Source organism: Spinacia oleracea, chromosome 6 (genome assembly GCF_020520425.1).
Source record: "Spinacia oleracea cultivar Varoflay chromosome 6, BTI_SOV_V1, whole genome shotgun sequence".
NCBI lineage: Eukaryota > Viridiplantae > Streptophyta > Magnoliopsida > Caryophyllales > Amaranthaceae > Spinacia > Spinacia oleracea.
The window spans coordinates 101,184,810-101,196,995 of NC_079492.1; the positions used below are offsets into that span (position 1 = coordinate 101,184,810).

Sequence of the window (12,186 nt, forward strand, 5' to 3'; positions counted from 1 at the left end):
CATTTTCTTTAACCCTACATTCATTAGCTTCTCGGCCGAGTACCTTGATTAGCTCGTTCTCCTGAATGGCATAAAGAAAATCAATTAAAAAACTCCAAGGCTCTCAGGTTAACAAAAACTTGTTATGAGCACAATAATCAGCAACATAAAACCACCTTAACAACCAATTCCTCCATATGTCGCTTCTCCCCCGTCCTCCAAAACTTATTCCATATGGACTTGTTGATTTTTCAATCAATCTGACAACATAAGGCTTCTCTTCCCATGGGATCCAACAATTAATAACAAGGCTAATGGCTCAATCGGAAACCTCAACATCGACATCAATTCATACTCAAATTTATCTCCAAATACACGATTTAATAGAAAAATCTAACTTATTAAATTATTCAAACGGCAAAAAGTTATAAAAATATGAAACTCACTGATGAACTTTGGAGGGAATTGATAATGGTGTGGTAATTGTATGTGCACATCGTTTATGGTGGCGCGGATCTCTTATGGTATTGGTCGGCTGTTCTTTATGTTGGTTGTGGTAAAGGCTTTTAAAATTAGGGTGTTGGAAATGGAAAGGCGATGCAAGAGAGGAATGGAGGTTAGTGTCAATATTTGTTACCAGGAGATAACGATGATGATACTGGTGGTGGAGATGTCGGCCATTGATGGTCGACCAACGTGTTCTGTGTATTTTTTTTTTGAGGGAAAGTCGAGGGAAAGAAGAGAAGCAGACTTCCATCAATGTGAGAAAAAGGTGGCACTTGAAACATAAGTGCCACATTATATTTAAAGTTCAAATGTGTCACTTTTATTTAAAGTGCCACCTATATCAATTTTTTTTAAAGTTAAAGTTAATAGTCAAATGTGGCACTTTTAAAAAAGTGGCACATTTGAGGTGAGGCATATGACCTTTTTATACTAGTGCTTATAGTAGAGGCCATTAACTAGATTATTTATATTTTGAAAATTAGTTATTTCCGCTGCGTAATTCTGGTATTAGCCTTAACTGTTATCACGGTGGCGGTAATATTCTAGTAATTCCTTTATTTAAGTTGAAAAATAGTATTATAAAAGCAAGGAATTGTTAGGGTGTTACAATTGCTCCAACTAGCTGTTGCGATCACTCGATCTTACTTAATTAGTTATTCCGTAATTAAATTGAACATTGGTATTAGAACAATGCACCTTGAGTGAAAGACACATTCCTTCAATGTGATACGGAAAATGTGGTCTGAGCCATCTACAATAGACACTAGGGAACTACACCAATTTTTCTATTATATGATGATATTGTTCATATTAGTAGTCCGTTTAAGTTATTTAAGTGTATTCATGTTAGACGAGCGGGGAATACGATTGCTCATTCGGTAGCAAGATGGGAAATCAGTTTCATTTTGAAACGTATTTGTATGAACTCGTTCCCCAAAGTATTCAAACTTTGGCGGACCTTGATTTGATATTAATTTTGACCGGCTCGGTCTTTCCCTCAACGGAAAAAAGAAGGTAGCCGAGCATCAGATTATGTTACAACCACTTGTCACTCCATTTCAACCCACAAGATATAGACCTGTATGTAGATAGTAAATTATTTTTTTTAGGACATAGTTGTTTTTTTATTTTTTGGAAGGGATAGGATATAGTCTTGAGATAAATACTGTTTTAATTTGGGTATTGCTAAATGCAGAAAATAATATCTTTGTGCAAATTTTGAAATGACAAAATTACCCAAAATCTGAAAAGAGATCTTATACAGCTTCCATCTCAACCGTTCGTTTTTACAAGACATTCCACCATTGTTTGATTTCTCAAAGGTTCATTTTCATGGTGTTCGGAGAAATCGCCGGCCAAATATCCACCGCCCACCGGTTAAGGTTGTCATCACAGTAGAGTGGAAAAAAGGTCCTAAAAAAACTCTCAAAGTATCTCCCTGCCTCATGCTTAAATTAATGATAGACAATCAACCATTGTTGCGTACTTGCGTCTGATATATAACCAATTATCGTGGGTGTTTGTATATAGGAAAAGTTGACAATTAACTTGCCAATCTTACCTTTCGATTGATAGCTACATCAACAAAGATCAGTTTCTTTCTCCATAACTAGGTTTAAACAATTTATCTTAGTCATAATCTGGATTTTGAATGAAGTTTAATTTGTTTGTTCTTTAAATGAAAAAGGAAGTAATTGTTCTTTTCAGTTTCAATCCATTAATTCTTTCTCTTTAAATAACCATAATATAATGAAAATTAGAGATAATTTTGCAAAAGTGGAGGATGAACGATACTTGGCTTCTTAGAGACGATGAAGGAGCCGGTAAATAAGAGAAGTTTTTTCTTTTTTCTTTTTAAAGAAAGTAAAAAAAATAATAGCAAGGGTAAAATTGACCTTTTATATTTTGCATAGAGAAAATATTTTCTGCATTTAGAAACTATGTTTAATTTTCGTGTACTTTTTCTCTTAAAAAAAAAATAAAAATAAAATAAAATAAGGAGGGAAAATAACGCAAATGATTTTTCTCTCTCCTCCAACTCCAACTCCAACTCGCATCTGCTCTTCATTTCCTTCCTCTTCCTCCTCCTCCTCCTCCTCCTCCTCCTCCCGCCTCAGGAGTTGTGATTGCTTCCTCCTCCGTCAAAACCACCGTGTTCTAGTTGGATCCCCTCCACTATTCGGCGCCACTGCTATTGTGGATTTTCAATTTGGGGGAGTTCCAACCACTTCTCCTTTTTTGCCGCTGCTATTCTCGGTGTTGACCACAGTGTATAACTTCTTTTGCTCATCTATTTTCTTCACTTATCTGTTTCGTATCGATTTATTTCGAATTTTTTGTCGAATTTATTTTTGTTTTATGGATCCATAAGGTGTTCAGTCAATTAGTCTCATGACTTTCATGTGGGGATGATGGGTTTCGCCTGTTATGATCTTTCAAATGATGGAATCTTATTGAACGTATTCTGTTGGGTTTTTGGTTGGTTTTCTTTTGGTGTTGTTTTACCCAGTTCATAATAGTACTCAAAAGGTTTAGTTTGATTGAATTGATTTTTATGTATAATTTTACTTTGATTGAACAAGAATTTGGGCAATTTTTTTTTCTTTTTCTTTCTGATTTGAATTCTAAAGCTTGAGGAAATGCAGGTGGTGATGGTTTTGTTCATGAGAAGATGTTGTATTAGGTTAGATTCGAACCCCTGATGCCTTGAGAGTTTTGATGATTAACTGGGCCTCAATTCCATTCCATTCAACTACTTCAACCATTCAGACTAAGAAGAATTAGTCTGTACCCTAGTATGTTTGGATGAATAAATATGAAAATGGGCCTTTTCTCCCTGGGTTAGGGAGGGCGCCCCTCCTGCCCCCTAATCAGGGACGGGCCTTGTTGGCTGGCGGCATGGCATTCAGTGGTGATGGAACTAAGGCGTTGATGATGTTTGAGTCTTTAATGTCTATTTTCCTCGGACACAAGTACTGATGTCGAGGATCCGACTCGGGTATTGATGTCAATGAAGAATCTGAGTATCATAGACTGTAGTTCCTTGCCAACGATTGTCCCGAACCTCTAGTTTCTTTCTCGCGTTTGCATTTTAGGAGCGGAGATTAAAATGAAGAAATGTGTTTTGGAGTTTCATTGAGTAGTTGCTATCGCAATGTAGGTCATGCGTACTTTTTATTGGGTTCCCAGGGAGTGTTTTTTCAGGCGTGAAATAAAATTTTAGCCTTTTAGGAAATGTATGGATTTCTAGAATTACTAGCTTCTGACTTGGTATTTAATTGTTAAGGTTAGGATTAGAAGTCGCAAACATTGTTTGTCACTATTGAAGATCCAAGTTCCTTTTTGTGACCTAAAGTAGAAATATTATCATCCTTATTAGGTCTAGGGTATGTGTAGATTACACGTTGTTTAAATGTAATATTTTGTGCTTGTATTTGTACCTAACTACCTACCTTATGAATTTTCTTTGATTAATTGGAATTTGTTCACTACACCTTCAAATCTAAAATATGACTCATGTTTCCCTTGTTCTTTTGATCCAAATAGAGTTATCCTACAAGTCGATGTGACAGAAACTATTAGTGAATAATATTATTGTAGGATTACAGGTCGTCTTATATTAACAATGCAATATTATATACTGTTTTACAGAAACAATGCAAACTGAAGTAGATTATCTGAATTCTTAATACATACGAAGTATGAAAGTAGCTAAAAGGACATTTATTTTGGACTAGAGAGAGATTTTCATTGTTTCATGAAGGCCTCTCTCTGTTCATTGATTAATTGCTTAGCTGTCAGCTCCTAGTGATATGACTTGGCTGCCTTGTGGTGCTCATTTCAGATATTAGCTGTGGATTGCTGAGAGATTCTTGGTTTGCGAAAAAGTTGTGGAGTGAACATGGGTCGTCTTAAGATGCAATCTGGTATAAAGTCAATTGAAGAAGAACCTGAAGAATCTGAAGTTACCTCATCTGACAAAGCTGCTTTATCATGTATGATTAACTCAGAAATTGGCGCTGTATTGGCAATCATGAGAAGGAATGTGAGATGGGGTGGTCGATACATGTCAGGGGATGACCAATTAGAGCATTCTCTTATCCAGTCGTTGAAAGCATTACGTAAGCAAGTCTTTATGTGGCAGCAGCAGTGGCATAATATTAATCCTGTTTTGTACCTTCAACCATTCTTAGATGTAATTCGGTCTGATGAAACTGGTGCACCCATTACTAGTGTTGCTTTGTCATCTGTTTTTAAGATCTTAACACTTGATGTGCTTGATCTAAACACCGCAAATATTGAAGATGCCATGCATTTGGTTGTTGATGCTGTTACCAGCTGTCGGTTTGAGGTGACTGATCCTGCATCAGAGGAGGTGGTACTGACGAAGATTCTTCAGGTTCTGCTGGCTTGTATGAAATGTAAAGCATCTGTTGTATTGAGTAATCAGCATGTTTGCACTATAGTTAATACTTGTTTCCGAATTGTCCATCAAGCCACAACCAAAGGCGAATTGTTGCAAAGAATGGCAGCACACACAATGCGTGAACTTGTCAAGTGTATCTTCTCACATCTTCCTCTGGTGGAGGGCGTGGAGCATTCTGTGGTTAACAACGGCTCAATAAATTCAGAGGTATAGCCCATCTCTTTTTCCTGATTTTCTAATCCCATTGCCTTTTATGCAGCAACAATTTTCAGTTTTGAAAAATCTTTCCTAACCTTATTTATATTTATGCTTTCTTGTTCTCTATCAAAACTTGGTTTGAAGTTGTACACCAATGGTTTTTAGAAGCCTATTGCTTAGTTTATAATCATACCAACTTTTAGGAAAGGTCTTTTAAACTTAGCCTGAACAGGATATTTATCTGGCTACTGTCTGTAGAACAAAGCAGAGCCACACTTAATGCTCATGTTTAGTCTGTTCAAAGTTCATGTACACGTTCTGTCTGTTTTAGACTTCCAGTATGGGGATTCTAACTAAGTTCCATCTTTAGTTAATGATGTCCTCACCGTGTTACTGGTAACCGTTGATCAGGTGTCTGTTATTTTGGTTTTCCTTTCGTCGTGGGTTGGATGCTATCATCAGCTGATCTACTTGTTTTTGTTTGCCTTGTAGGCATACATATAGTCAACACAGAAACTAAGGCACGAAATAGGTAAATACCAAATAAAATCAACAATACCACCAAATTGATTATCAATTTGAATGAAAAGATGCAGTTTGCTGGGAGATCAGTGAATAACGGTTGCCTATTGGCTGTGGTCTCTAGTCTGTATTGAGAGCTGGTCCTAATTTTATTTTATTTTTAAATTATTTTGTCCTTCTTACGCAAGACAATGCATATGTGAGGTGTATTTGTACTTAAAATATAATCCGAATGCTCTGTTTAAGACGATTCAACAAAAAAATTCTAGATCTACCCTGCTGTTTTTGGGATGTTCTTTCTGTGTTCCATTCCAGTGTCTGAAATGTTTTTACAACATGCCAAGATGACAGAGATAAGGAGTTTGAGTGCTTCTTAGGTGTGTTGTGTACATACATCTTTTGTATGGTGAGGGACAAGGAAAGTTGCATTCACAAATCCAAGGGGTTGCTAGGAGGCTAGGAGTTGACAAAACCCTTCTGGGGTTTGTTTGTTACATTCAAATGGTGAATACTGGAAGGGGTGCACAAGTGGGAGGCTGTGCAAGGGAATGAGGATGTTTAGGGGTTGGTGCCATTTGGAACTCAGAATTGCATGCAGTGTTATACTTTTGATTTGGTGTCATGTTTTTTTGTTTGGTTTAGATTTTTCAAACTAGCTGGTAACCCATCTTTTGTTCAGTTACAAAGATTCATAAGGTCATCATGACCCACGTTGTGGGATCCTCTTTAGACCTTCAATTTAGTTTCAGGTTCTTTCATCCTGTTAGAGAAGCGTGGTCGTACTGTAATATCTTAACACCTGGACTTATTCAGTTCTCCTGCTCAGGTGGCAAGCAACTTCTTGACAGAAAGTTTTTGCCTCTATTAGTTTTTGGTTAAAGTTCTTATCGAGCTGAAACTTTATCGTGTCAGATAGTCAATTTCCGAGTGTTCAATTAACTGTCTAATTACTTTATAATACGGAGTACAAAATAGGTGGGTTTTTATTTTCCATATTATTATTATGGTGGGTGGCAGCTGGCAAATGATATTACATTTTATACGTTGAATATGCTTATTACTACTTTACCAGGAAGGCAGGAAGTCATTTAAAACTCTTCTTTCCTGATGCAGTTTGGTGGCCTTGCTAATGAATTCAATTTCCCGGCTAAGCAGTTTGATAATGGGAATGGTAATTCTGAATATGATGGTCTATTGCCCACTGCTACTTTCGAATCAAACGCTCCTGCGGGTATGGTAGCTGGTGTTGTGGATGAAAATGGCGATGGTAGTGGGAAGGAGTCAAAGACATATGATTTGCATGTGATGACGGAGCCATATGGAGTACCCTCCATGTTTGAGATCTTTAATTTTCTATGCTCATTGCTGAATGTTGTCGACCACATTGGAATCGGTCCTAGATCTAATGGCTTGGCCATTGACGAGGATGCACCTCTCTTTGCCTTGGGTCTCATAAATTCAGCTATTGAGTTAGGTGGGGCTTCTTTTCTCAGGCATCCAAGCTTACTAAATTTGATACAGGATGAGCTCTTCCGCAATTTGATGTTGTTTGGTCTGTCACCAAGTCCTCTGATTCTTTCTATGGTATGCAGTATAGCTTTGAATCTATATCATCATTTGCGAATGGAGCTTAAACTACAACTTGAAGCTTTCTTTGCTTGCGTGATCTTAAGACTCGCGCAAAGCAGATATGGTGCTTCTTACCAGCAGCAGGAGGCTGCAATGGAAGCCCTTGTTGACTTCTGCAGGCAAAAAACATTCATGGTAGAGATGTATGCTAACTTAGACTGTGACATAACATGCAGTAATGTGTTTGAAGATCTTGCCAACTTGTTGTCAAAGAGTGCTTTTCCTGTAAACTCTCCATTGTCTTCTATGCACATTCTTGCTCTTGATGGGCTAATAGCTGTTATTCAGGGGATGGCTGAAAGGATTGGCAATGGATCTCTTGGCTTAGAGCAGGCACCTGTCAGTCTTGAGGAGTATGCTCCATTTTGGATGGTCAAATGTGACAGTTATAATGATCCTAACCACTGGGTTCCATTTGTCCGCCGCAGGAAATATATCAAGAGACGCTTGATGATTGGTGCTGATCACTTTAATCGGGATCCAAAAAAGGGGTTAGAGTTTCTTCAAGGTACACACTTGTTGCCTGAAAAACTTGATCCACAGAGTGTCGCTTGCTTCTTCAGATATACTGCTGGGTTAGATAAGAATCTTGTAGGCGATTTTCTTGGAAACCATGATGAATTTTGTGTTCAAGTTCTTCATGAGTTTGCTCAAACTTTTGATTTCCAAGATATGAACCTTGACACAGCTCTGAGACTATTTCTGGAGACTTTCAGACTTCCTGGAGAATCACAAAAGATACAAAGGGTGCTCGAGGCATTCTCAGAGAGATACTATGAGCAATCTTCACATATTTTGGCTAACAAGGATGCTGCATTTTTACTGTCATATTCAATTATAATGCTGAACACGGATCTGCACAATGCACAAGTTAAGAAAAAGATGACTGAAGAGGACTTCATTCGCAATAATCGACACATTAACAATGGCGAGGATCTCCCACGTGAATACTTGTCGGAATTATATCATTCTATCTGCAAAAATGAGATTCGTACGACACCTGAACAGGGTGCTGGTTTTGCTGAAATGAATCCAAGCCGGTGGATTGATCTAATGCATAAATGCAAGAAGACTGCACCGTACATTGTGGCAGATACGAGGGCCTATCTTGATCATGATATGTTTGCCGTAATGTCTGGTCCAACGATTGCTGCCATTTCAGTGGTATTTGATCATGCAGAGCATGAAGAAGTCTACCGAACTTGCATTGATGGCTTCTTAGCTGTTGCAAAGATATCAGCTTGCCACCATCTTGAAGATGTTCTTGATGATTTAGTTGTTTCTCTTTGCAAGTTCACTACCCTTTTGAACCCATCTTCTGTTGAAGAACCTGTCTTGGCATTTGGTGATGATATGAAAGCAAGGATGGCCACTGTTACTGTCTTCACCATTGCAAATCTCTATGGGGACTACATTCGCACAGGGTGGAGGAATATCCTGGATTGCATTTTAAGGTTGCACAAGCTTGGTCTTCTTCCGGCTCGTGTGGCCAGTGACGCTGCGGATGAATCAGAGCTATCTTCCGATCCCGGGCAAGGGAAGCCTCTCACAAACTCGTTATCTGCATCTCATTTGCCATCCATGAGTACTCCTAGAAGGTCTTCTGGGCTGATGGGCCGGTTCAGCCAACTGTTATCTCTGGACACAGAGGAGCCAAGATCACAGCCCACTGAGCAACAACTTGCTGCTCATCAGCGTACACTCCAGACAATCCAGAAATGTCGCATCGACAGTATCTTTACAGAGAGCAAGTTTCTTCAAGCAGAATCTTTATTGCAGCTTGCACGAGCACTTATATGGGCTGCTGGTAGGCCTCAGAAAGGGGCTGGTTCACCAGAGGATGAAGACACTGCAGTTTTCTGCCTAGAATTATTAATTGCAATTACATTGAACAACCGGGATAGGATTGTTCTTCTTTGGCAGGGGGTCTATGAGCATATTGCAAATATCGTACAGTCCACTGTCATGCCGTGTGCCTTGGTTGAGAAGGCTGTCTTTGGACTTCTTCGAATATGCCAGCGGCTGCTTCCTTATAAAGAAAACCTAGCTGATGAGCTTCTTAGATCTCTGCAGTTGGTGCTCAAGCTTGATGCTCGGGTTGCTGATGCATACTGTGAACAGATCACCCAAGAGGTGACTCGCTTAGTCAAAGCAAATGCCACTCACATCCGTTCACAAATGGGTTGGCGCACCATTACTTCTCTTCTTTCTGTCACAGCCCGACACCCGGAAGCTTCTGAATCAGGATTTGATGCTTTGGTGTTTGTGATGTCTGAAGGGGCCCATATGTTGCCTTGTAATTTCATTCTGTGTGTTGATTCTGCTAGACAATTTGCTGAGTCTCGTGTTGGACAATCTGACCGATCTATTCGTTCATTGGATCTTATGGCTGGTTCTGTGGGTTGTCTGGTGAAGTGGGTAAGTGAGACTAAGGAAGCTGTGGAGGAGGATGCTGTAAAAATGTCTCAGGATATTGGTGAAATGTGGCTGAGACTTGTGCAAGCCCTAAGAAAAGTTTGTTTGGATCAGAGAGAAGAAGTCAGAAACCATGCTATTTCGTCTCTGCAGAAGTGCTTGACTGAAATGAATGAAGTTCACCTTGAACACAGTCTTTGGTTGCAATGTTTTGATATGGTTATATTCACAATGCTTGATGATTTGCTTGAAATTGCCCAGGGGCACTCTCAGAAGGACTATCGTAACATGGAAGGGACACTTACTGTTGCCATCAAGCTTCTTTCTAAGGTTTTTTTGCAATTACTCTCTGAACTCTCTCAATTGACGACATTCTGCAAACTATGGCTGGGTGTCCTTAGTAGGATGGAGAAGTTCACAAAAGCCAAAATTAGAGGGAAGAAGAGTGAAAAGCTCCAAGAGATAGTGTTAGAACTCTTGAAGAACACACTAGTAGAGATGAAGAACAGTGGAGTCTTGGCTCAGAGGAGTGCGTTAGGTGGAGATAGCTTATGGGAATTAACATGGTTACATGTCAACAATATCTCTCCATCTTTGCAGTCTGAAGTATTCCCGAGTGCAGAAGTTGATGAGAGTAGTAATGAAACCCCTGTTGAACCTGTGGCTGCAGAAAGTTGATAATTTCATACTTAAATCTCTATTGAAAACATGCTCTCTTTTATGCATCCTATGAGTGTGTTGAAGTTCTTTCTAACGGCTAAAGTGTGTATTGATTTGTAGAGCGGCAGAGGAGAGAATATGGTACACAGTTCTGTCATCTGTATTGTTCAGTTAGCCAGATACTCCAGTGTTGAAGATAGAATTTTCTTGGACTGGGGTTCTTGAAGTTTTGCAGTTTTCCTAGGTTTATTTCAGTAGGACAAAATGATTGTACCTTCAATATTTGGATTAGCCAGTGAAAGAGGAAATTTGTTGGTCCTCACTCTAGAAGTCTAGATAGTTACAAAGTTAGAACTATTGCCCGTGTAATTGATGTACAGATATCCATCCTAAAAGTTTTAGTCCCTTCAATGTTAAAAGTACTCCTATCATCATAAACTATACCAAAAGTGAGTCAAATTGATGTAGAGATGGCAAATATCGTTTGATGTCCCTCTCAATATAGCGTCAACAAATACATTAAATGCATACTTGAATCAATAACATATTTCCTTTGATCTCCCATTTCCTAATTCTTTTATCACTTGATGCATACTCATGAACATAAGGTAAGACTAGACATCTTTGTAGTCTGAAGTATTCTCTAGTGCAATCCAGTCGTATATGGCTTTCTATGCGTCTACCTTTAAACATGCGACCAGAGACCATTTTCAACTATTGACATTCAAGTTCACTTGATAGACATTTCTTGGTCAAAGGACTGATCTTGACAGTCTTTCTTGAATATTCGTCAAATTGGAAGGACTCATCATTTAATAAATAACAATTAAATGTGAAAATAAATAATTTATTTCATTTCTATAAATGGTTAACCATATGTTTTACAAAATATTTAAACTCTAAAAACTCAAAAATATTTAAAAGGACATCAAAGTCATTCTCCAACATGCTTGATTCCCATAGCTGCAGTGTGCGAGTTGTGCGTTGCTTGTGGAAGAGGTTTAGTTAATGGATTTGTGAATTTTTCGTCTTCCAATCTTGCTTCTCTCGATTTCTTCTCTTGCACCGAATTCTCGTAGAAGGTGAATTCTATAAAGTACGTGTTTGACTTTCTGGTGGTGTCTAGACTCTTTAGCCCGGGCAATAGCTCTGTTATTATCACAATAAAGAGCTAGTGGTCCTTTAATGGAGGGGATTACACTAAGTTCTCATATCTTCCGAAAACAAAAGATTCTTTTTGCTACCTCATGCGCAACAATGTACTCCGCTTAAATTTTAGAATCCGCAATGGTGTTTTCCTTAGCACTTTTCCAGCTTTCTGCTCCTCCGTTGAGCAGAAGACAAACCTGTATTATGATCTGAAGTCATCTTTGGTGATTTGGAACCTTGCGTTCGTTTAGCAATTTACAATCAATTCATCATTACCACCATATACTAGGAAATCATTCTTATGCCTTTTCAGGTACTTAAGGATTTTCTTGGCAACAGTCCAATGTACCTCTCTTGGTTCTGACTGATATCTACTCGTAGCACTGAGTGCGTACGAAACATCCAGGCGTGTACGTATCATAGCATACACTATTGAACCAATCACATGGTATCTCACTCATCCTCTTACGCTCGTCAAGTATTATGAGACACTAATTCTTGCTAAGAACCATTACATGAGACATGGGAAGGTGGTCTCTCTTGGAGTCATCCATATTGAACCTAGTCATCACCTTATTAATATAAGTGCTCTAACTTAGTCCAACCATCTTTCTAGATCTATCTTTGTAGATCATCATTCCCAGTATGTACTGTGCTTTTCTTAGATCCTTCATCGAAAAAATTTCCCAAGCCAAATATTG

At 38.6% G+C, this 12,186-nt stretch overlaps 1 protein-coding gene across 1 annotated transcript; it reads left to right on the forward strand.

Moving 5' to 3' along the window:
- Positions 1-2,507: 2,507 nt before the first annotated feature.
- LOC110785052 (ARF guanine-nucleotide exchange factor GNOM) lies at positions 2,508-10,893 on the forward strand. Its single transcript, XM_021989497.2, has 3 exons — positions 2,508-2,756; positions 4,331-5,119; positions 6,746-10,893. Exons 2-3 carry the CDS (start codon positions 4,388-4,390, stop codon positions 10,352-10,354), a joined length of 4,341 nt encoding a protein of 1,446 aa, XP_021845189.1. The 5' UTR covers positions 2,508-2,756; positions 4,331-4,387; the 3' UTR covers positions 10,355-10,893.
- The last annotated feature ends 1,293 nt before the right edge of the window (positions 10,894-12,186 follow it).

Coding starts and splice junctions, on each gene's coding strand:
- LOC110785052 (XM_021989497.2), top strand. CDS start 4,388: ATGGGTCGTCTTAAGATGCAATCTGGTATAAAGTCAATTGAAGAAGAA. Junction 5,120..6,745: donor ACGGCTCAATAAATTCAGAG/GTATAGCCCATC, acceptor TTCCTGATGCAG/TTTGGTGGCCTTGCTAATGA.